The sequence below is a fragment of the Typopeltis vanoorti genome, chromosome 19 (assembly GCF_054136105.1).
Source record: "Typopeltis vanoorti isolate ZY-2024b chromosome 19, IOZ_Tvanoo_1.0, whole genome shotgun sequence".
Lineage (NCBI taxonomy): Eukaryota > Metazoa > Arthropoda > Arachnida > Uropygi > Thelyphonidae > Typopeltis > Typopeltis vanoorti.
The window spans coordinates 90,011,441-90,033,857 of NC_143567.1; the positions used below are offsets into that span (position 1 = coordinate 90,011,441).

The following is a 22,417-nucleotide window of genomic DNA, read 5'->3' on the forward strand; positions in this document are numbered from 1 at the left end:
TAAATTTATTATACTCTAACCAAGTGAAAAATAAACTGTCAACAGAATTGAAGGAAGTACAGGAAGATGGTTTAATGTTAAATCTGGTGTGAGACAAGGATGTAGATTATCCCATCTGTTATTCATTATCTATATGGATCACATTATGAAGGAAAGTGGTATTAAACATGATATCAAAATTGGAGATGTTAATGTCAGCTCTTTGCTTTATGCAGATGATGTTATACTTCTAAATAAATACGCTACAAGTCTGCAAGATTCTCTGACTAAATTGAATAGCTGTTGTAATAGATATGGTATGAAGGTCAGCAATAAAAAGACAAAGACAATGAAAATAGGCAGAATCATTGAAAATGTCAACTGTGTTGTGAATGGAGAACCTGTGGAACAAGTGAAACATTTCAGCTACTTAGGCACGATTTTTACTAAAGATGGTAAATTAAATATAGAAATGGACAACAGGATCAGCAAAGCTGGTATAGTGGGAAGTCAACTGAATAAATTCATATGGAATAAAAGAGAAATTAGTCGGAACACTAAATTAGCTGTATACAAGACAGTGTTCAAACCAGTTTTAACTTATGGATCTGAGAGCTGGGTCAGAAGTAAAACACTTGACCAAAGACTAGAGACTGCAGATATGAGAGTCCTGAGAAAGATTATAGGTGTGAACAGATGGCATCAATGGCAGTATCATATTAAAAACGAGGATATTAGGAAAGAACTTGACATTGTCAACATCCAGGAATGCGTTAGCAGAGCTAATCTCAGGTGGTATGGTCACTTAAACAGAATGGGAGAAGAAAGATTTGCAAAACAAGTGTTCTCTGCCAGGTTGGCAGCAAAATGACCCAATGGAAGACCAAGATATAGTGAATTGATACGCTATAAAGTGCCTTAGACGATAAAAATATAAGATCTGATAATGTTGGAGTCTTGACAAGTAACAGACTGATTTGGAGGAAAATTGTAGATAGGAAGTTAGTAATGATGTAATTTTTTTCATGTTGTACTATCATATCCTGTATACCCCTTGATGGTACATGGCAGTAATTTGATGATGATGATATGATATTCAGTTTCATCCTGCTTAAAACTAAATTCCTATTTCATATCTTCTGTATGCTCTTGTGTCTTGAACTGGCATGAAGATATTGTATCAATTATAACATAGTCAATGATTTTTCTTATTTCATTTGTCTTCTTTCCATGTGAATTTGTGCATATCTTTATGTTGGCATATAGTGTTAGTGACAACTAGTCTGTGTACTGAACGGAAATCCACCAGGTACTTATCATTATTATAACTTTAGACCCCCATGGAGTGAAAGACTCATCTAAGAGGTCCTTTATCATTCACTCAGCTCATCATACAATACCATACCTTAAACACATTCAAATTCTCTGCAGACACCACACTCTCAGGCAAGGCATACTAATCATTCACAACTTTGCACACAAAAGCGTTGTCCTCACAGTTTTGGCACTGTTTCCTCTAAGTTTAAATCCTTATCCACCATCATCCCAAGATCTCTTATTTCCTCCGCCTCCAACAACATATACCACCAAGGGTAAATTCTACATCCTATCTTTGTTATCCAAATTTTAAAACCTTACATTTTGCAATATTGAACTGGTATCTCCTACTCCCATGCCAATTCACTCATTCTACTCAAGTCTTCTTGTAAGAACACATCTGCTCTACTCCTCATACTTCGTTCCAACTTTGTATTATCTGCAAATAACTCAATATTCCCATCCAAATCTTTCCTAATATCATTAACATACAGGTTAAACAGCAATGGCCCTTAAACAAACTCCTGAGGCCCACCACTAGCGAATTTCCACTTCCAGGATATTGCTCTCCCGTACACAACTTGCTGATACCTATTAGATAGCCAATCTCCAATATAATGCACTAGTCTAATATCCAACTCCATCTGCTCTAGTTTGATCAACTTATGCGGTATTCTGTCAAAAACCTTTGCAAAATTGAAGTATATTACTGTGTATCCATCTCCTTTATCCAATAAAGCCATCACCTTATTGTAATAAGTAAGTAAGTAGATTACTAAAACATGACATCCCTTTAACATGCTGTCCATTTTCAAAGACATACCATTGTTGTCAACCCAATTTTGGGTCCAGGTTCTCACCAGCCTCTCCAACACTTTAACCACACCACAACAATTGACACACAGATAGGCCTATAATTTGATGCTTGAGTTCTGTCACCTTTCTTATGAAGCAGGACAATCTTGCCTGCCTTCCCCACCTTGGAACTTGACCCAGTGCAAGACTCAAATATGTCAAGGTGGATGCCAACTCCCTGGCACATTCCTTCAAAATACATGGTGATAGATTATCAAGTCTCACAGCCTTATTAACATAAAGTTTGCTCAATTCCTCATATATCTCTTGCTCACTTACATTCCATCTTTTCTTATCATCATCAACTGCTCTCAAACTCTCCATGATGTCACATTTACAAGAATGAAAGACCTTTATGAACTGCTCATGAAATTTCTCGACTATATCCTTTGCAGCAGTTGTTTCATTTTCACCAGTCAATGTCATCCTTCCATAATCGTTCTTTTTTTTTTTTGCTTGCTACATATTGAAAGAACTCTCTAGGATTCTTTTTGGCTTCAGTAGCTAACAGCTCCTCATACTTCACTTTTGCTACCCTTAGCAACCAAGTCGCTCTCCTTGTCTATTCATTGTAATCCTTATGGAATTGATTACACAGTCCAACACAGTTTTTGCTGACTTTTATATGAGACTTGTTTTTTACTAATTTGGGTGTGCTGATTTCAAATATCAAACCCATTTTTCTCTATCACGTCAGGTTTTTCCTCTATGGCATTTTCTTTTTGCTAATTTTTAAGTTTTTGATATTTTTAAGGAGGCAGTACTATTTAGAGGATCAAAAAAATCTATTTTTTAATATTAAAAAAAAAAAAAAAAAATCAGCTAACACTTTTTTATTCCCGTATACAGGAGTAGGTGAGGCCATTTAGCCCTATCTAACTTTTGGAGACTGAGTGGGCAGTTCAATCTCCACTGGTACCAATCAGAGATAGATGGCTCAAGGCTATCACTAATTAAGCGGTATGCCGTGAAGAGAGATGGCTCAAATGTGCCACCATCTCGTGGTCCCTAATCCTAACACAATATATTTAATGTCTGAAATAATGTGGGTTCTACGGTCGATTTTCTTGAGTTTACAGGACGAAAAACCCGAGTTTCCGGGAGGAAAAACCCGCTTGCCCGTGCCAGAGATCGACTAACTCGGGAACCGGTCGAAAAAAGGCTTAGAAAAATTTCCTCTAGTCGCCGACTAGACTTGAAACCAAGTCTTCCTTCGTGCGGCCAAGCACCGTGGTGTGCAAACGCCTCATCCACTGAGCTACACAGGCTCTGATTTTTTAATATTATTTTCTGAAAGTATGTACTTTTAAAAATCTGTTCCTAACTTTTTATCAAGAAATTCGAAAAATTCCCGAAGATATAGCCTATTATTCAAAGCGGTGTGCAGATCAGAATCAGGGCACTCACCGCTCTCGCTTGTTAGTAAACAAATAAATGCGTAAGAACCTGCAACTGACTTTTACATGAGACTTGTTTTGTACTAATTTGGGTTCGCTGATTTCAAATATCAAACCCATTTTTCTCTATCACGTCAGGTTTTTCCTCTATGGCATTTTCTTTTTGCTAATTTGTAAGTTTTTGATATTTTTAAGGAGGCAGTACTATTTAGAGGATCAAAAAAATCGATTTTTTAATATTATTTTCTGAAAGTATGTACTTTTAAAAAGCTGTTCCTAACTTTTTATCAAGAAATTCAAAAAATTCCCGAAGATATAGCCTATTATTCAAAGTGGTGCACAGATCAGAATCGGAGCACTCACCGCTCTCGCTTGTTAGTAAATGCGTAAGACCCTGCAATGGCACGTACTGGCGCTTTGAATGCGAGAGTGGGCGATAATTAGATACATAACTACTTAACAATATTCATTAAAAATTACAAGAATATTTATAAAAAAATAACAATTTTACTTACACATGAGTTTCAGGGAATAAATTTTTGTTTGTAGCAATTTCTGCTGTGTGTTCTGTTTTGGCAATCCCTTTGAATACTCCAACAGTAGTCGGCCATCATGTGAGAATCCCATCTTCCTTGGTACTGATCTTCCATAGTTTTTAAGTCTTGATGAGATCTTTCGCCTTGTTCATCACTTACAGCACCTAAATTCTCGGGAAATCTATCAAGATGACTATATAGGAAATGAAGCTTTATGCTCATGTTGCAACCTAGGTGCTGGAAATTTTCAAGCATTGTTTCCACTAGATCTTTGTAATTGCATGCTTTTTTGTTTCCAAGAAAATTATTCGTAACCATCGTAAATGAAGTCCAGGCCTCTTTCTCAATTTTGGTCATAGAGTTGATGAAATTTGAGTCTCTCATTAAAGTTTTAATTTGTGGTCCATCAAATACACCGGCTTTAATTTTTTCATAACTAAGTTGTGGAAATTTTTCACATATGTATTGGAAACAGTCACCTTGTAAATATAAAGCTTTAACATACTGCTTCATAAGACCTAGTTTGATGTGTAGAGGTGGAAAAATGATTTTTTCTCTGTCGATTAAAGGTTGATTTATAGCATTCTGTTCTCCAACATTTAAGGATATTCTAAGAGACCAATGTTTCTGACTCCAGTGTTGGTTTCTAGCTCGACTATCCGAGAAGCATAGAAAACATGGAAACTTTGTATATCCTCTTTGAAAGCCAAGTAAAAAGTTCACCATTTTAAGATCCACACAGATGATTCAGTTATGGTCTATATATTTTAATAACTTCAGAACCTTTTTAATGTCCTCATATGTTTCCTTTAAGTGGACTGAATAGCCAATAGGAATTGAGCCATATACATTCCCATTGTGTAGTAAGACACACTTGAGACTTCTGCTTGAACTGTCGATAAATAAACGCCACTCATTTGGATGATATTGTACAACACTCATTTCAGTTAGTAAACCTGACACGTTGTTACAGTAAACAAACCCATACTCGTGTTTAAAATATTGTACAAGATTACTTTTCCTGCTATGATTAAAAGTTATCTTCGTATCTTGCTCCAGTAAGTTTTTTTCATTTAATCTTGAAGCTAACAGTTCCGATGATTCCTTTGATAGGCCCAAATCTCATTCAATTCTGCTTGAGTAAAACGTTGCAGTCCAGAACTAGAAATTAAATTTTCATTGTCTAAATCAACATCTGGTTCTTGCTCCTCAAGAACATCGGGCATATCCCGATCATGCTCGTTCTCAAGTAAAGGAAGTCCTTTATAAATTGACACGGCTATTTCATTGAAATGAGCAACTGGCCGAATTGCTGAGTCGAGATTTGGATACATCATCATCATCATCATCATCAAATTCCTGCCATGTACCCTCAAGGGGTGTACAGGATATGACAGTACTACACGAAAAAATTACATCATTACTAACTTCCTATCTACAATTTTCCTCCAAATCAGTCTGTTACTTGTCAAGACTCCAAAATTATCAGATCATCATCATCATCATCATCAAATTCCTGCCATGTACCCTCAAGGGGTGTACAGGATATGACAGTACTACATGAAAAAACTACATCATTACTAACTTCCTATCTACAATTTTCCTCCAAATCAGTCTGTTACTTGTCAAGACTCCTACATTATCAGATCTTACATTTCTATCGTATAAGGCACTTTGTACCGTATCAATCCACCTATATCTTGGTCTTCCTCTGGGTCGTTTTCCTGCCAACCTGGCAGAGAACACTTGTTTTGCTAATCTTTCCTCTCCCATTCTATTTAAGTGACCATACCATCTGAGATTACCTCTGCTAACGCATTCCTGGATGCTGACAATGTCAAGTTCTTTCCTAATATCCTCATTTTTAATATGATATTGCCATTGATGCCATCTGTTCACGCCTCTAATCTTTCTCAGGACTCTCATATCTGCGGTCTCTAGTCTTTGGTCAAGTGTTTTACTTCTGACCCAGCTCTCAGATCCATAAGTTAAAATTGGTTTGAACACAGTCTTGTATACAGCTAATTTAGTGTTCCGACTAATTTCTTTCTTATTCCATATGAATTTATTCAATTGACTTCCCACGATACCAGCTTTGCTGATTCTGTTGTCTATTTCTATATTTAGTTTACCATCCTCAGTAAAAATTGTGCCTAAGTAGCTGAAATGTTTTACTTGTTCCACAGGTTCTCCATTCACAACACAGTTGACATTTTCAATGATTCTGCCTATTTTCATTGTCTTTGTCTTTTTATTGCTGACCTTCATACCATATCTATTACAACAGCTATTCAATTTAGTCAGAGAATCTTGCAGACTTGTAGCGGATTTATTTAGAAGTATAACATCATCCGCATAAAGCAAAGAGCTGACATTAACATCTCCAATTTTGATATCAGGTTTAATACCACTTTCCTTCATAATGTGATCCATATAGATAATGAATAACAGAGGGGATAATGTACATCCTTGTCTCACACCAGATTTAACATTAAACCATCTGCCTGTACTTCCTTCAATTCTAACTGCTGACTCACAACTCAAATAAAGACTAAGTATTGCTTGATATAATGCCCCATTGACACCATATAACTGCAGCGTATTGAATAGCTTCTCTCTTGGCACCTTGTCATATGCCTTTTCCAAATCGACAAAACTTAAATACAGATCTTTGTTATATTCCCATGCTTTCTCGACTATTTGTCGTAAAGTGAAGATCTGATCCTGACAGCCTCTATTTGGCCTGAATCCAGCTTGTTCTTCACCAAGCTTTTCTTCCACAATTCTTCTCAACCGTTTCTCAAGTATACTTGCATAGATCTTACCAGGAACACTCAGTAGGGAAATACCTCTGTAATTCTCACATTCAGTTTTATTTCCCTTTTTATATATGGGTACTATGAGAGCTCTACTCCAATCATCGGGAATTCGTCCCTCTGTCCAGGCTTTCTGAACTATGCAGTGCAGCCACTGTAAGACTCTTATACCACCATACTTCAGCATTTCTGGTCGAATATCATCTACTCCTGCTGCCTTTCCACATTTCAAGCCTTTGATGGCTTTTTCTACTTCAAGTATGGATATGTATTCCTGACTGCATGCCTGGTCAGTGTTTTTTATCACTGTGCTGTCATCACTGCTTGTTTCATTTAGCAGTTTTTCAAAGTAATTACTCCATACTTCAAGGATATCTTTTTCTTCTGTTTTCATTTCACCTTTATCATCTCTAATTCCTTTTACAGCACTCTTTCCTCCATTCCTAAGCTTCTTCAACAACCTCCAGAATATTTTGCCACCTTCTTGATATTTATTTTCTATATTCTTGCCAAAGTCCTCCCATGACTTTTGTTTAGCTAGTTTTACACACTGTTTAGCTTTCTTACATTTGTCTCTGTATTCTGTAAGAGTAAAAGCTGACTTATTTGCCAGGAACTTTTGATATGCTTTCTTCTTTTCCTTCACTGCCTCTTTAACTTCCTGTGTCCACCAGGGAGTTCTGATTTTTTTATCCTTGCACACAACCTCACCACATGCCTCTCTGGCAGAATCAATCAATGTTTCCTTCAGAGTTTGCCACTGAATCTCCAAGGTTTGATTCCTGTTCTCAAACTCTTTCATTTTCTTTTCAATAATATTTCTGTATTTTAGTCTACAGTTCACATCTGAGAGTTGCTCAACTTTTATTCGCTTTAAAACTTTCTTACATGTTATTCTTTTCAATATGAAATTCAATTTTATCCTGCTCAAGACTAAATAGTGATCACTTCCAATTTCAAATCCTCTGTACACTCTGGTGTCCTGCACCAGGGAGAAAACATCACTATCAACAATAACATAATCAATGAGGCTTTTCTTATTCCTAGCCTCTTCTCTCCATGTGAATTTGTGCACATTTTTATGTTGGAACATGGTGTTAGTAATAACCAGTCCATGTCCTGAGCAGAAATCCAACAGATATTTGCCATTATTATTAGCTTTGCTCTTTTCTCCAAATTTTCCCAAAATATTTTTGTATGTCTCACAATCATTTCCTACTCTACTATTTAGATCTCCAACAAGGACCAACTTTTCCTTTTTCATTGTGTCAGTTGCTTTTTCTAAAGCCTCAAAAAATTCCTCCACTTCTACCTTAGTAGAACCTTCTGTGGGACCATAGGCACAAATAAGTCTCATTGTCCAGTTCCCCATTCTCATATTTGCCCACATTACTCTACTTGAGACTGACTGCCATTCAAGAAGATTAGCCTCGTATTTTGTGTTGAATACTATGGCTACTCCTTCTTTTCCTTGATTGTCATTGCCTGAATATAACATTTTGTATTTATTGCTCAGAAAGATCTCACCAGTTTTGGTCTTTTTTGTTTCAGTCACCCCTATTATGTCGATCTGGTACTTATCTAATTCCTCAGCTAGCTCCATTTCTTTGCCATTCAGGCTTCTTACTTTGATAGTACCGATCTTTAACTCTGGTGAGGTTGAGTTGGGGTTTGTTTTCAGATTTGTTCCAGTAGCTGACTTTTCGCTGTTCACCCTGGTTCCCTGGCGAAAACAACGGGGGCCTTGTTTAACCGGGCGACGCCCCAGCCGGCATGAAATTTTGTCATGTTGTACCATCATTTTTTATTTTGGTTTAACCAATAAGAATACAATTTGGTCGGCTAAATCCCAAATTGCCAGCCCATCCTCGTTCGTTCAGTATCAAAGTAGATACCCAACAGGGTGCACCACGAGAAGGTGAGGATTGGACATTAGGTCAGAAGCCCTGGTCGGTTCTCCGCATTCCTTTAAAGGGTATGTGGAGGTCTCCTCTCAGTTATACAGCTTTGACCCTTAAGCACCCCCATTATCAGATCTTATATTTCTATCGTCTAAGGCACTTTGTACCGTATCAATCCACCTATATCTTGGTCTTCCTCTGGGTCGTTTTCCTGCCAACCTGGCAGAGAACACTTGTTTTGCTAATCTTTCCTCTCCCATTCTATTTAAGTGACCATATCATCTGAGATTAGCTCTGCTGACGCATTCCTGGATGCTGACAATGTCAAGTTCTTTCCTAATATCCTCATTTTTAATATGATATTGCCATTGATGCCATCTGTTCACGCCTCTAATCTTTCTCAGGACTCTCATATCTGCGGTCTCTAGTCTTTGGTCAAGTGTTTTACTTCTGACCCAGCTCTCAGATCCATAAGTTAAAATTGGTTTGAACACAGTCTTGTATACAGTTAATTTAGTGTTCCGACTAATTTCTTTCTTATTCCATATGAATTTATTCAATTGACTTCCCACGATACCAGCTTTGCTGATTCTGTTGTCTATTTCTATATTTAGTTTACCATCTTCAGTAAAAATTGTGCCTAAGTAGCTGAAATGTTTTACTTGTTCCACAGGTTCTCCATTCACAACACAGTTGACATTTTCAATGATTCTGCCTATTTTCATTGTCTTTGTCTTTTTATTGCTGACCTTCATACCATATCTATTACAACAGCTATTCAATTTAGTCAGAGAATCTTGCAGACTTGTAGCGGATTTATTTAGAAGTATAACATCATCCGCATAAAGCAAAGAGCTGACATTAACATCTCCAATTTTGATATCAGGTTTATTACCACATTCCTTCATAATGTGATCCATATAGATAATGAATAACAGAGGGGATAATGTACATCCTTGTCTCACACCAGATTTAACGTTAAACCATCTTCCTGTACTTCCTTCAATTCTAACTGCTGACTCACAACTCAAATAAAGACTAAGTATTGCTTGATATAATGCCCCATTGACACCATATAACTGCAGCGTATTGAATAGCTTCTCTCTTGGCACCTTGTCATATGCCTTTTCCAAATCGACAAAACTTAAATACAGATCTTTGTTATATTCCCATGCTTTCTCGACTATTTGTCGTAAAGTGAAAATCTGATCCTGACAGCCTCTCTTTGGCCTGAATCCAGCTTGTTCTTCACCAAGCTTTTCTTCCACAATTCTTCTCAACCGTTTCTCAAGTATACTTGCATAGATCTTGCCAGGAACACTCAGTAGGGAAATACCTCTGTAATTCTCACATTCAGTTTTATTTCCCTTTTTATATATGGGTACTATGAGAGCTCTACTCCAATCATCGGGAATTCATCCCTCTGTCCAGGCTTTCTGAACTATGCAGTGCAGCCACTGTAAGACTCTTATACCACCATACTTCAGCATTTCTGGTCGAATATCATCTACTCCTGCTGCCTTTCCACATTTCAAGCCTTTGATGGCTTTTTCTGCTTCAAGTATGGATATGTATTCCTGACTGCATGCCTGGTCAGTGTTTTTTATCACTGTGCTGTCATCACTGCTTGTTTCATTTAGCAGTTTTTCAAAGTAATTACTCCATACTTCAAGGATATCTTTTTCTCCTGTTTTCATTTCACCTTTATCATCTCTAATTCCTTTTACAGCACTCTTTCCTCCATTCCTAAGCATCTTCAACAACCTCCAGAATATTTTGCCACCTTCTTGATATTTATTTTCTATATTCTTGCCAAAGTCCTCCCATGACTTTTGTTTAGCTAGTTTTACACACTGTTTAGCTTTCTTACATTTGTCTCTGTATTCTGTAAGAGTAAAAGCTGATTTGGATACACAATTTTTTTATTATTCTTCTTATTATAACCAGAAGTCTGAACTAAACAATAATAGCAATCATCTACGTGTTTTTCGGTTCACACCAAATCATTGGAATGCCAAAAGCTAATTTTTGGCGTTTTCCCTTGCTCCACTGTCGTAAATTTTCTACACATGACTTACACACTTTATTTGGAGCCCATGACTTGTCCTGATCTGCAATTTTTACGTCAAAGTATGCAAAGTATACTTTCTTAACGAAATCAGTGATATTTGTCCTTTGACTGGGAACAGTAAAGCTGCCAAAAATGTAGCAGAAGGAATCTACACTATTGACACAATTTCGAGTAGTAGACATGATGTATTTTCTTCACTGCTGACTAACATGCAATTAACAAGACAAAAAAACCCAGAGACTTTATTGAAACGTTATAAGCGCTCATCATACTTTCACGATCGATTAACGACTGACTGACTTCGATCATTCTTTGTCCACCACGACGCATATAGCATTCATTTGTTTTAGGCAGTTGTCATCGCCTACTTTTCATCACCTAAATGTATTAGGTCGGTTATCAGCCTCTCTCGCATTCAAAGCGCCAGTACGTGCCGTTGCAGGTTCTTACGCATTTATTCGTTTACTAACAAGCGAGAGCGGTGAGCACTCCAATTCTGATCTGCGCACCGCTTTGAATAATAGGCTATATCTTCGGGAATTTTTCGAATGTCTTGATAAAAAGTTAGGAAGAGATTTTTAAAAGTACATACTTTTAGAAAATAATATTAAAAAATCGATTTTTTTGATCCTCTAAATAGTACTGCCTCCTAAAAACTATCAAAAACTTACAAATTAGCAAAAAGAAAATGCCATAGAGGAAAAACCTGACGTGATAGAGAAAAATGGGTTTGATATTTGAAATCAGTGCACCCAGATTAGTAAAAAACAAGTGTCAGATCATAATCAGCAGAAAAAAAAATTTTTTTTTGTTGGATAGTGTTATTACCACTCCTCTTATGCTGCCTCCATAATGTTTTTTCCTCTATATCGCATGCTTAATCTCTTCATTCATCCACTTCACATCTACCTTATGTAAAAACCTTCTGACCCTTGGAATCCATTCAGACATTGCTTCTACTAGACAGTTCTTGAATATCATTCAAGCTGTATTGATTTCTTTTCCAGCTAACTGCTCATTCCATGCTACACCTGCAAGCTGTCTCCTGAGCTTCTCATAATCACCAGCCTTGTAGTTTCACATATACCCTTTCCTCACAGAAGTCCTCACACTGCTGATAACTATCCAGGTAATCGTTTCATAGTCACTCTCACTAAATGAAGGGTGATTTGACACTTCATTTATAATAACATCCTCTGATGAGCTGATCAAATCCAAGACCTGAATCCTCTTGTGCCCTCTGTTACATACTGCTTGAGGTAGTCATCCCTCAAAAACTCAAGAAACTTATTTTCTTTACTTCCAGTTGCTATCTCATCATGCCGGTCTATATTGCCATAATTAAAATCTTCCATAATGATCATCCTTTCTTATTTGCTTGGCTAATTTGATTATACATTTCATTGTCGTACATTCCAGGTCTATATCCGACTAAGTATTTCATTCTATTCACCTCTATCTCGCACCATATTGCCTCAAAACTACTGGCACTATTTCCCTCTTGCATCTCTACCTTGTATGGACATAACTCTTTCATCAATAGCACTCCCCCCCCTCCTGTTTTTACCCTTTCTCTCTTCACAAAACACATCATACCCTTTCACCTCTATTCCTGTCAGGATGTCATCCTCATCCAACCATGTCTCACTTATTCCAACAGTGCTTGAGTGAATAGACTCATGTGACTTCTCCATACTTGAGCCATTTCTTTTTCTCCTTATTCATCTTAAAACCTTCTTCAAATTCAGTGTTTTCCCTTGATCCCAGGTCACCCCCTTCCTCCCTTTTTTTTTTTTTTTTTTTTGCACATGCATTCACATTCTCTCGAAGCATCAACATTTCTCATGCTGTTCCTCTTTTGACCCTGAGCCTCCCTGTTTGTCTTGCATACTTGTTCTCTCATTCTCTATATTCATGCTATCCATTTCTTCATTCATAACCACCACTTCAATCTCTCCTTTCGTACTCTCCTAATCTTTCACATAACTTCTTACTTCATCAGATTCATTCTCTGCACTTATTTCTCTACCTTCTAGCATTATTATTAGCTTTGCTCTTTTCTCCAAATTTTTGTGAAGCATTTCTTTCTCATAGACATTCTGTTTCTGCCTCATGCCTCAACTATAGGCATTTTCATGGACTGATACTTTCTGTTGCACTCTATCATCATTCCATCACTTTCTTCTAAGTCTGGTCAACATCCATTTACTGTCCAGCTTTAAATCTATCAAATTTTCTTCTTCTTCTTTCATTTCATCTATCTGTATTTTTTGGAACAACCTTTCCCAAGATGTTTCCCCTAACTATGACTTCATTGTTAGATAAGTACTCTTATTTTAATCAGTTATAATAAAAAAAATGTGTGATTTAATTATTAATATCATCTTGCATAGCAGTTGTTGCATCGTATATCACTAATATTGATATATCGAGGCAATATATTTAACTTTATCCTTTCCTACTTCAGCCGCTATATCAAATTCTATCGCATGTACCTCTTTGTTAAGTCGGTTGCGCGATTGTTATGTGATCTTCATTCATATTAATTTTAACGTTATGTCTCGCTTCTCTTATACCTTTTCTTACATAATTTAACCTTTTAAGGGCCACCAGAAATTACCTGTTCCCTGAATTCCATGAGTTATCCTGGTCACTCAGGCAAATTTTATTTTTTATCTGCGCCAGCCAACTGTGATAGCCTTAAGGTTAGAGATAAACTCAGCCTTTAGGGTAATCATAGAATATCAGGTGGCACTAATAATGTTAATTGAATTCTTAGAAGCCTTGGGTTCTCTGGCTTATTTTATTTGCAGTCGTGCCCTACTATTTTCAATTGGGGTATCCCCGCACGCACACACGATCACAGGTTCGATGTTTTATGAAGGGTCAAGGTCAGTCATCATGATCAGAAACACATGTAAGTAAGGAATCAAAATATTTATTAAACTCATTAATGCCATACAAGTTAAAGTAGTTATCAAATCTAATTTTAGCTTCTACCATTCTTTCACTCTCTCACTCTTAAAACCATTATGCATTGAACTTCAAAATGTTAGCAAATTCAATAACTCAACATATAATACATTCTTAATTACAGTTCAATTGGACATGTAGGCATTTTAGCACACAAATAATCTCTCTCGGATTAATTACGACAGAATCTCTAACTGAAAGTTCTTAAAGTTCATTTCAAAAGCATAGTCATTTACATAAATCTTAGTTCTTCACTCTCTCTTCCATTACAAATTTTAAGATGCATTCTCTTAACACTGTTAGTCAATTCTCAAAAGGGGCCAGAACAAGTGAGAGCACTTATCTATTCTTTATCAGCTTTCTTCCGTCCTTCCTTCCTTTGTTATGACTCTGGTTGTCTCGATCTTATCGCCACGTGGGTTACACGTGCTCGCCTGAGCTGGGCGCTATCTCTCTGCTAAGGTTTTACGTCGATGACTTTCTCATTGACGGCCTACGGTTGATCTTGCCGAAATCTGCTGCGGTGTCATGCCGGAACTTTTCGTAAGTCAGCCATCATAATTGAGAACTGAAGTGCAATGAATTCTTGGAGCACACGAAGAGAAATGTAGGAACAAGAAAAAATGGGGTGATTTACTTCCGTGTCACTGGTTTTATATGCTCCCCTAGAGCGCCACCTTTCCGAGTTTGAATTTCTCTTATCGTCTCACCCATTGGTCTCAGGCTGGGTGACTTCACCGATCAACATACGGGACCTTGTTTCTGGGAACGTATGCGTCATGATGTCTTCTCAGATGTGATGCCCTTGGGTGCATACGCTGCTCTTATAGTATTAGGGCGATCTTTGCCCTATGTTGCTGAATAATACGCATTCTTTCATTTATAATATTTCACTAATGATTTCTCTCATATCCGCTCCTTTTTGCTGACTTATATTCATGCTAGATATATAGATACATTAATTTAAATTCACATAATTCACAGTTTATCATACAAGATGTTGTTACAAAAAAAAACATAGTTACACTGCGCTAAAAGATAAGTATGCATATATATTTTTTGTTAATTGTTAGATTCTGGAATGGTGACGTCATGTAAAATTTGAAGTCGCCTATTTCAGATCTAACACAGTTTTCCTAAACTTTGCATAGTTAGGGACTGTTTTTTTTTTAGTTTAATTTTTTTATGGCTCAACACGCACACACGTGCGCGCACACACACACACACACACATTTAATATATGTATTGTTTTTTGCTGATTTAAATAGTATTATTTGCAATATCAATAAGAATATCTGATATTTTTACCGGTATCTAATATTAGTAAAGCAATGGGTCTGCGAGACTAAGCGTATATTGTCTGTGTGCATACATATTTTTATTTTTTTCTTATCACCCATTAAAGGTTGTAAATCTACTGTACATCAGCTGTGGGCAAGCTAGGGAGTTCTTTTTTATAATTTTTTATTATATTTTTTTCATAGTTCCAGTAACCTCATTCTTAATTTATTTCTTTTTTAATTGTTCATAGCTTGATTTTTTTTTCTGTTGAGAGTTCACATGCTATATTTGAATTTTTATATTTTCTGAGGACCTCTATTTTTTTTTCCCAAGACCAGTACTGTTCTATAGACCACATTTTGGGAAACACTGTTGTATGGAATTACAGCAATATAAACAAATACAATATGTAAACAGACAGCAACAATAATGTTTTATGAAGTTTTTACCAGGAGTAAGGCTGGTATAACTGAGATTAACTGAGACAAGTTTGAATGCAGTGTACTTTCATTATCTGACAATTAAACTCTGTTGAACAGAGTTCAATTGTCAGATAATGCAATTGAACTATTGAACAAAATGTTCTATAGACCACATTTTGGGAAACACTGTTGTATGGTATTATAGCAATATAAACAAATACAATATGTAAACAGACAGCAACAATAATGTTTTATGAAGTTTTTACCAGGAGTAAGGCTGGTATAACTGAGATTAAATGAAAGCCATATATTGAAATAACAGGTAGGCAGCAAGTTTGAATGCAGTGTACTTTCATTATCTGACAATTGAACTCTGACACATGCCAAGTGAGATGTCACTATTTGGATTGTAGAACAGATGTCAGACTAAGAGGAGAGGCTCAGCTCAACTGTAATTCAATAAACCACATGTTATCCAAACTACTCAGTAGTAACTTAATATCTGGCCAATAGTACAAACCAATTATATAAATAGGATATAGTTACTGATTTACCATCCTAGTGTTTAGGCTTATACATTGAATCTCATGCATCATGTTGTTTCAGGAAATTGACAACATAGACTAGATAACAATTAAAATTTTTTTAATTATTACTTCCTATATTTAGCCAAAGTTAAATTGGTATCTACAGGGATTAATAAGTAGGTATCGAACAATTCTCTAGACACCCTAGTCACAAGATAACCAAATGGATCCCTGACCTTCACTGTCTACAGAACCTCCCCCCCCACACACACACATGCAGGAAAATACATCTGTCAACAGTCATCGCTCCCCCCCCCTCCCAACAATACAGAACTATAAAAACCTTAGCCCTGCAGGCAAAATTAATTTGCTTAGATAACATTGCACTCGCCACAGAACTTGTCCACATAAAAAACACTTTTTTTGACTAATGGCTACATCTCCCACCAGATAAAATGAATTCTAACACCACATACTCCCCCTTTCCAAATATGGATTACAGCAAATCCATCACCATTCCTTATATTCATGGCATCTCAGAAAAGGTGGCCAAGATCTTAAAAAAAAAAGTACTATCTTGCGACCACTTATAAATTGCTTAGAAAGCTAGCAACTGTTATCTGCTCCCCCAAAGATGAACTACAACTGCTGGATTTGCCAGGTACCCAGCAGTTGTAACCATTCATACTGTGGCTAAACAGGCAGGATATCCAAGATCCATATATCAGAACACCAGTATTACATCCATTTCGACCACTGTGGTCGCTCAGAATCAGCAGACTATGCCTTGGATACCCAGCACAGGATCCTTTGGAAAAAAGCCACCTTATTAAACTGAAGCAAATTTAAGTTTGAGAGGCTTTCCTTGAATTTGCTGCAGCTCTTACCAATTATCCAAACCTAAACAAATATAATTGTATCACAATGGCTCTCACCTTCATCTGCAGATATTAAGCCCAATGGTCAAGAACACCCAACCAAAGCCAATAGGTGGCATAATAATAGGACTCTAGGCCAGTCTGTATCTTTCCTGCTCCATCTTTTTACTGAAGTGTGCCTGCATGCATGTGTTCAATACCAATGTATTAATCACTGAGGATGCCAATTTAACTTTGGGAAAAATATAGGAAGTAATAATTAAAATTTTTAGTTATTATCTGGTCTACATTGTCAATTTCCTGATTTCCTGTATATAATGTAATATATATATATATATATATATATATATGACTACTACTATTAACTCGGAGTTTGGATATGTTCATTTTAATATAAACTACTAAAAATCCGAGAATTATAACAAATTGAGATTTATTTGAAAACACAACATGTTTCGTCGGGATTGACTTCATCAGGCGTTAAGAACATAGAAAGCTATTAAAAGACACTGAAAAAACATTGAGACACTCTAAAGCTATACAATTATAAAGCTATAATATTCTATTGTAAATTACAGTTATTATGAACTTGAACTATAGTCCGTGCTTTCTATATTTAGAAAGCCAACACACACAGACAGATATTTGCATGCGTCCTCACATCACCATCCAGCACAAAACTTGAGTATTATATCAACTCTTGCGAATCATGCAAGATCTGTACTGTCAGATGAAGAACTACTACATCATCTTAAATGGACCTTTAAAAGCAATGGCTACTCTTTAAAAAGTATCAACAAACAATTATTCCCACCGTACGTAGCAACGTAGAGACACAGGACGACTCCAAAGGTTATATCTCCTTGCCATATATCAGCACTATCCAAAAAACTGAGTAGAATCTTAAAGAAATTTAACATACAAACATGCTTCTCGACTCTTCCAAAAATAAGAACAAGTTTCAGCAACTACAAACAATCTCACAACCTTCTACAATTCCCAGGTGTATACAAAGTCACATGTGAGTGCAGAAAACCTTACTATGGCCAAACGGAGAAATCTATTCTCCTACGTCTCGAGGAACACCAGAGAGACATTGCTTACAAGAGAACCAGAGCTACTGCCCTATCAGGCCATGTCCTGTTTTCAATAAACACGAACAACAAAAGCTGCCAACATGAAGTAAATTGGACAACAACTTCAAACCTACACGTTTGCCACGATGAGGTAGAATACCACATTGTCGAGTCAAAAGAAATCACCTTGGACCCTCTTCATATGAACAATAATCTTAGCTATAATTTGCCTGACTCTTTCAGCTCTATTATCAGATACTGGAGATCGCATGGTTCCACACATGCACAAGTGTACAACAATAGAACTTTAACACGGACTATAGTTCAAGTTCATAATAACTGTAATTTACAGTCGAATATTATAGCTTTATAATTGTATAGCTTTAGAGCATAGGTTCCCAAACTTTTTCGGTCCACCTCCCACTCTGCAAGACATAAATTTTGTAACGCCCCCCTATTATACACACATATATACATGCTGTATTTTCTCATTGACATAGAAAAGTGACATCTGTTTCTATCTGATATTGGTAAATTTTCAAATGATTAAATAATTGAAATAGAAAATTGATAAAAAAAAACTGATCGTGTAAGACTGGCATAAGATGAATTAAAATGCAATATTTAAATTTTAAATGATTATCTAATCGCAAAATCACGAAAATAATTAATTTTTAAATATATATTGTTAATTTCTTCTATAAAGAGCCACCGACCCCTAGACTGCCTGAACGCTCCCAAATGCTTCTGATCCCACTATAGCCCCCCTAGAAGGCTTCAGCACCCACTGGGGAGTGGTAAAGCATAGGTTCCCACTTTGGGAACCTATGCTTTAGAGTGTCTCAATGTTTTTTTCAGTGTCTTTTAATAGTTTTCTATGTTCTTAACGCCTGATGAAGTCAATCCCGATGAAACATGTTGCATTTTCAAATAAATTTCAATTTGTTATAATTTTCAGATTTTTAGTCAGTTTATATTAAAATGAATATATATATATATATAGCATCATTTGCATCATTTTATAATCATAATGCATAAATTATTTGCTTCCAGGATTTTGGTGATATTATTCCAGGACATGGTGGTATCATGGATAGATTTGACTGTCAGTTTTTAATGGCTACATTTGTTAATGTTTACATCTCAAGTTTTATTAGGTAAAAATAATTTGATTATATAGCTATAGATTTATTATCATAAAATGTTTTATTTCAGTAGCATTTGATCTTATCTCTGTCATTTGCTATTTTTTTCCTTTTGCACAGTTAATTGCAAATCATCTAAATGTAGTAATATCCCTACCACCTATATAGGATTGTTCCTAAAAGGGGGATTAGCACAAATTGAAACAAAATTTCAATATGTGCTAATGTTGAGATAGTGTTATAAACAAAATCCATTCCTGAAGGATATTGAGAGATAAATATGTATGCCTAAAGCAAGTGAAAACACTATGGTAATCTTTATATAAAAGGGTAGAAGTCAAAACTTCAAAAGAATTTTAAGTAATAACTGTTTTGTAAGAGCACATATTCAAAGAAAGCAAACATGGCTGGCTCATTTGGAAAAAAAGTAGAATTGTTTGCTGTCACTAATGATTTAACAAATTGTTTACCAATTTACCAAATAATCCTTATCATTCTCCTAATACTCTGAACATTTTCTTAGTGAGCTCTTTCTCCAAATATGCCATGATGTTAGCTCTCCTCTTTGCGACTCTGACTATAACCGTTTCATGTTTCTTTTTGTCTACAGATTTCTTTCTCTCAGCCTTATATCCTGAAGCACTACAATGGTACCAAATGGAATGATCTTTGGAATTTCCATCTCTTTTCCATGGTCTGATTATTGTCTCAATTCTTCTAATTCAAGCATTTGCTATTTCAAATAATTGAAATTATTCTTGCAGGAATGTGCCTTTATTTCCACTCTACCCTACCTCTATTCAAGCCCTGGTTCTCCAACAAATGTGCTATAGGCAATCCAGAACAAAACAGCATATATTCATTCAATGGCTTAAGTTTCCAGCTTCTCATTCGGAAAAAAAAAAAAAAAAATCATTCCAAAGCAAACTTTGTAAATGCCAAATGCAATAATCTTGCCTCCTGTGCAAATGGCAGTTGAGCATCCAGGTCCATTGCTAAAAGGCTCTTGGGCAAAACTTCTGTCCTACTATGTTTCTACCTCTTTCTTGCATATAAAGATAAGTCAGACTTCTTGACATCTTTTTTTATTCAGACAACCAATGCAGATCTCCCAACGTTCTACCTAGCATGCCTTCTCTGATATTTTGTCAGAAGGACAGAAAAATACTCAATAGCCCTGATACTAATAAATCTCTTGGTCTAAATGGCATTCCATCATCCATTCTAAAATCTTGTGCTCAAGAATTAACACCTATCCTGTATAACCTATATAAGCCTCATCTAGCATTTACTTAACAGCATGGAAGCAAGCCTTTACCCACCCTGTCCCTAAAAAAAAAAAAAAAAGAGAGAGAGAGAGTAAAGGTCAGTTATTCAACTATTACTATTGCCCTCACCTCAATACTCTCGAAAGTGATGGAAAAGATCATCAACAACCAGCTTCTTCACTACCTGGAGACTCGCCAATTCATTACTGATCACCAATATAGATTCTTCCATTCTCATTCTACAGCAGACCTACTCACTAACCTTATCCACCTTTGGACACAGGCTATGGAAAAATTTGGAGAAATTTGTGTCACTTTTGAGCATGACTTTCTAGCATTGTGTCTAGCATTGAGATTTTCTTACCAGACTACTAGTTTGGTAAGAAAACCTTCCTGCCCTTTGTAATCAGACTTTTTTTTATTAATGGTGAAGCATCCTAGAGTCCTCTCTGGAGAAGCTGAAACCCCTAGAGGGCATGTCCCTGGATGGTGGCTAGAGGAGTGCCTCTCAAATATGAGTGATAGAAGAGAAATGAAATACCCCCCCTCCCTTCCCCGTGGACCAACAGCAGTGTCTGATCCACACACACACACTATGGATCAGATCAGTGTCTGTTCCCCATTTAAGGGCAGCTGAAAGAACCATTAAGGTTGGTCAGATGTCAGTCATTAAGGTTGGTCAGATGAGTATAAATGTCACTGACTGTAAAAACAAAACATGATTGAAATCTGGTGCATTATGGAAGTGTAAAGGAAAAGTACAAAATGCTGGCTTTGCCATTGCCTGGATAAACAAAGTCTGCATACCAAACTGAGTGATCAGGGTTGGATTGACAAGTTAGCTACAATTATTTTATTACACAAGAAGTGTAATAAAATTAAAACCTACAAGAGGCATCAGTAAGAACATGGAATGTCCTTACTTTATGGGTTCCTGGAAAACTTGACTTATTTTGTAAGGAGATGGAGTGATACATATTGTGACATCCTTGGATTAGAAGAGATGAGAGGTGGAAGAATCATTTGGTCTGTCAGTAGTGTAAAACATGAGGCAGGAGTTGGATTTCATCTCAGTAAAAGAGGATGAGAAGCATTATTAAGATACAAACCAGTCAATGAAAGAATAATAATGGCAAGATTTTCAGCAAGACCATTTAACATCACATATTTGCAGCACACAATTCCAATAAAAAGACTGCAGAAAGTGGGATGGAGAACTAAGAACATGCTAGACATGATACTCATAAGCAAGAGATGGGCCATATCAGTTCATCAATATCCAACATTTCAAGCAGCAGACATGGAATCAAATTATAGCTTAGTGATTGCCAGTATTAAGTTGAAAGCCAAGTGACAAGTGAAGACACATTATCAGAGTCAGAGAAATATGAGGACACAGAGCTAAGAAAGTACAGGGAAAATGTATAGGAAAGTGCTTGAGTACAAACAGAAATCTATTACAGGAGGATAGAAACAACAAAGTAGTGCCTGCAATCAAGAAAGCAGTGGAACTCATGGTCCCAAAGACATAAAATCCAAAGAAGAGGTGGATTTCACAGGAGATATTAAAGATAATTCAAGAAAAAGAGAATTAAAGATAAGGAGAGAGAAATCTTTGTGGAAATGGAAGAACAGTATAGAGCAAAATGTGAAATGAAGTGAAGATGGTTATGAGAGTCAAATCAAACTGGCTAGATGAACAGCGTGAGGATATCAATAAATATTATGCTGAATATATAACAAGAGAAGTATATAAGCTGATCAGAAACATAAACAAGAAATGGAGTCCAAAGCAGAGAACCATAAATAATGAAAATGGTGAAATCTTGATGAATACAGAAGAAATAGTAGAGAGATTGACAAGATACTGCTCAGAATTATATAAGACACAGGGAGATATTGTGGCCCAAAAGAAGTTAATTGGATGAATTGAGGGAAATATTACCACCAAGCACAGAGGGAGAAATAGATATAC

General features: G+C 36.3%; 1 protein-coding gene across 1 annotated transcript in view; it reads left to right on the forward strand.

Annotated features, from left to right (window-relative positions):
- The window catches only part of LOC150096325 (phosphatidate cytidylyltransferase, photoreceptor-specific-like), a 167,861-nt gene that overhangs the window by 135,363 nt on the left and 10,081 nt on the right, over positions 1-22,417 (forward strand). The window contains exon 11 of the mRNA XM_090409237.1: positions 19,083-19,186. Coding sequence (XP_090265363.1) covers positions 19,083-19,186 — 104 coding nt within the window. The remainder of the gene's footprint in view (positions 1-19,082; positions 19,187-22,417) is intronic.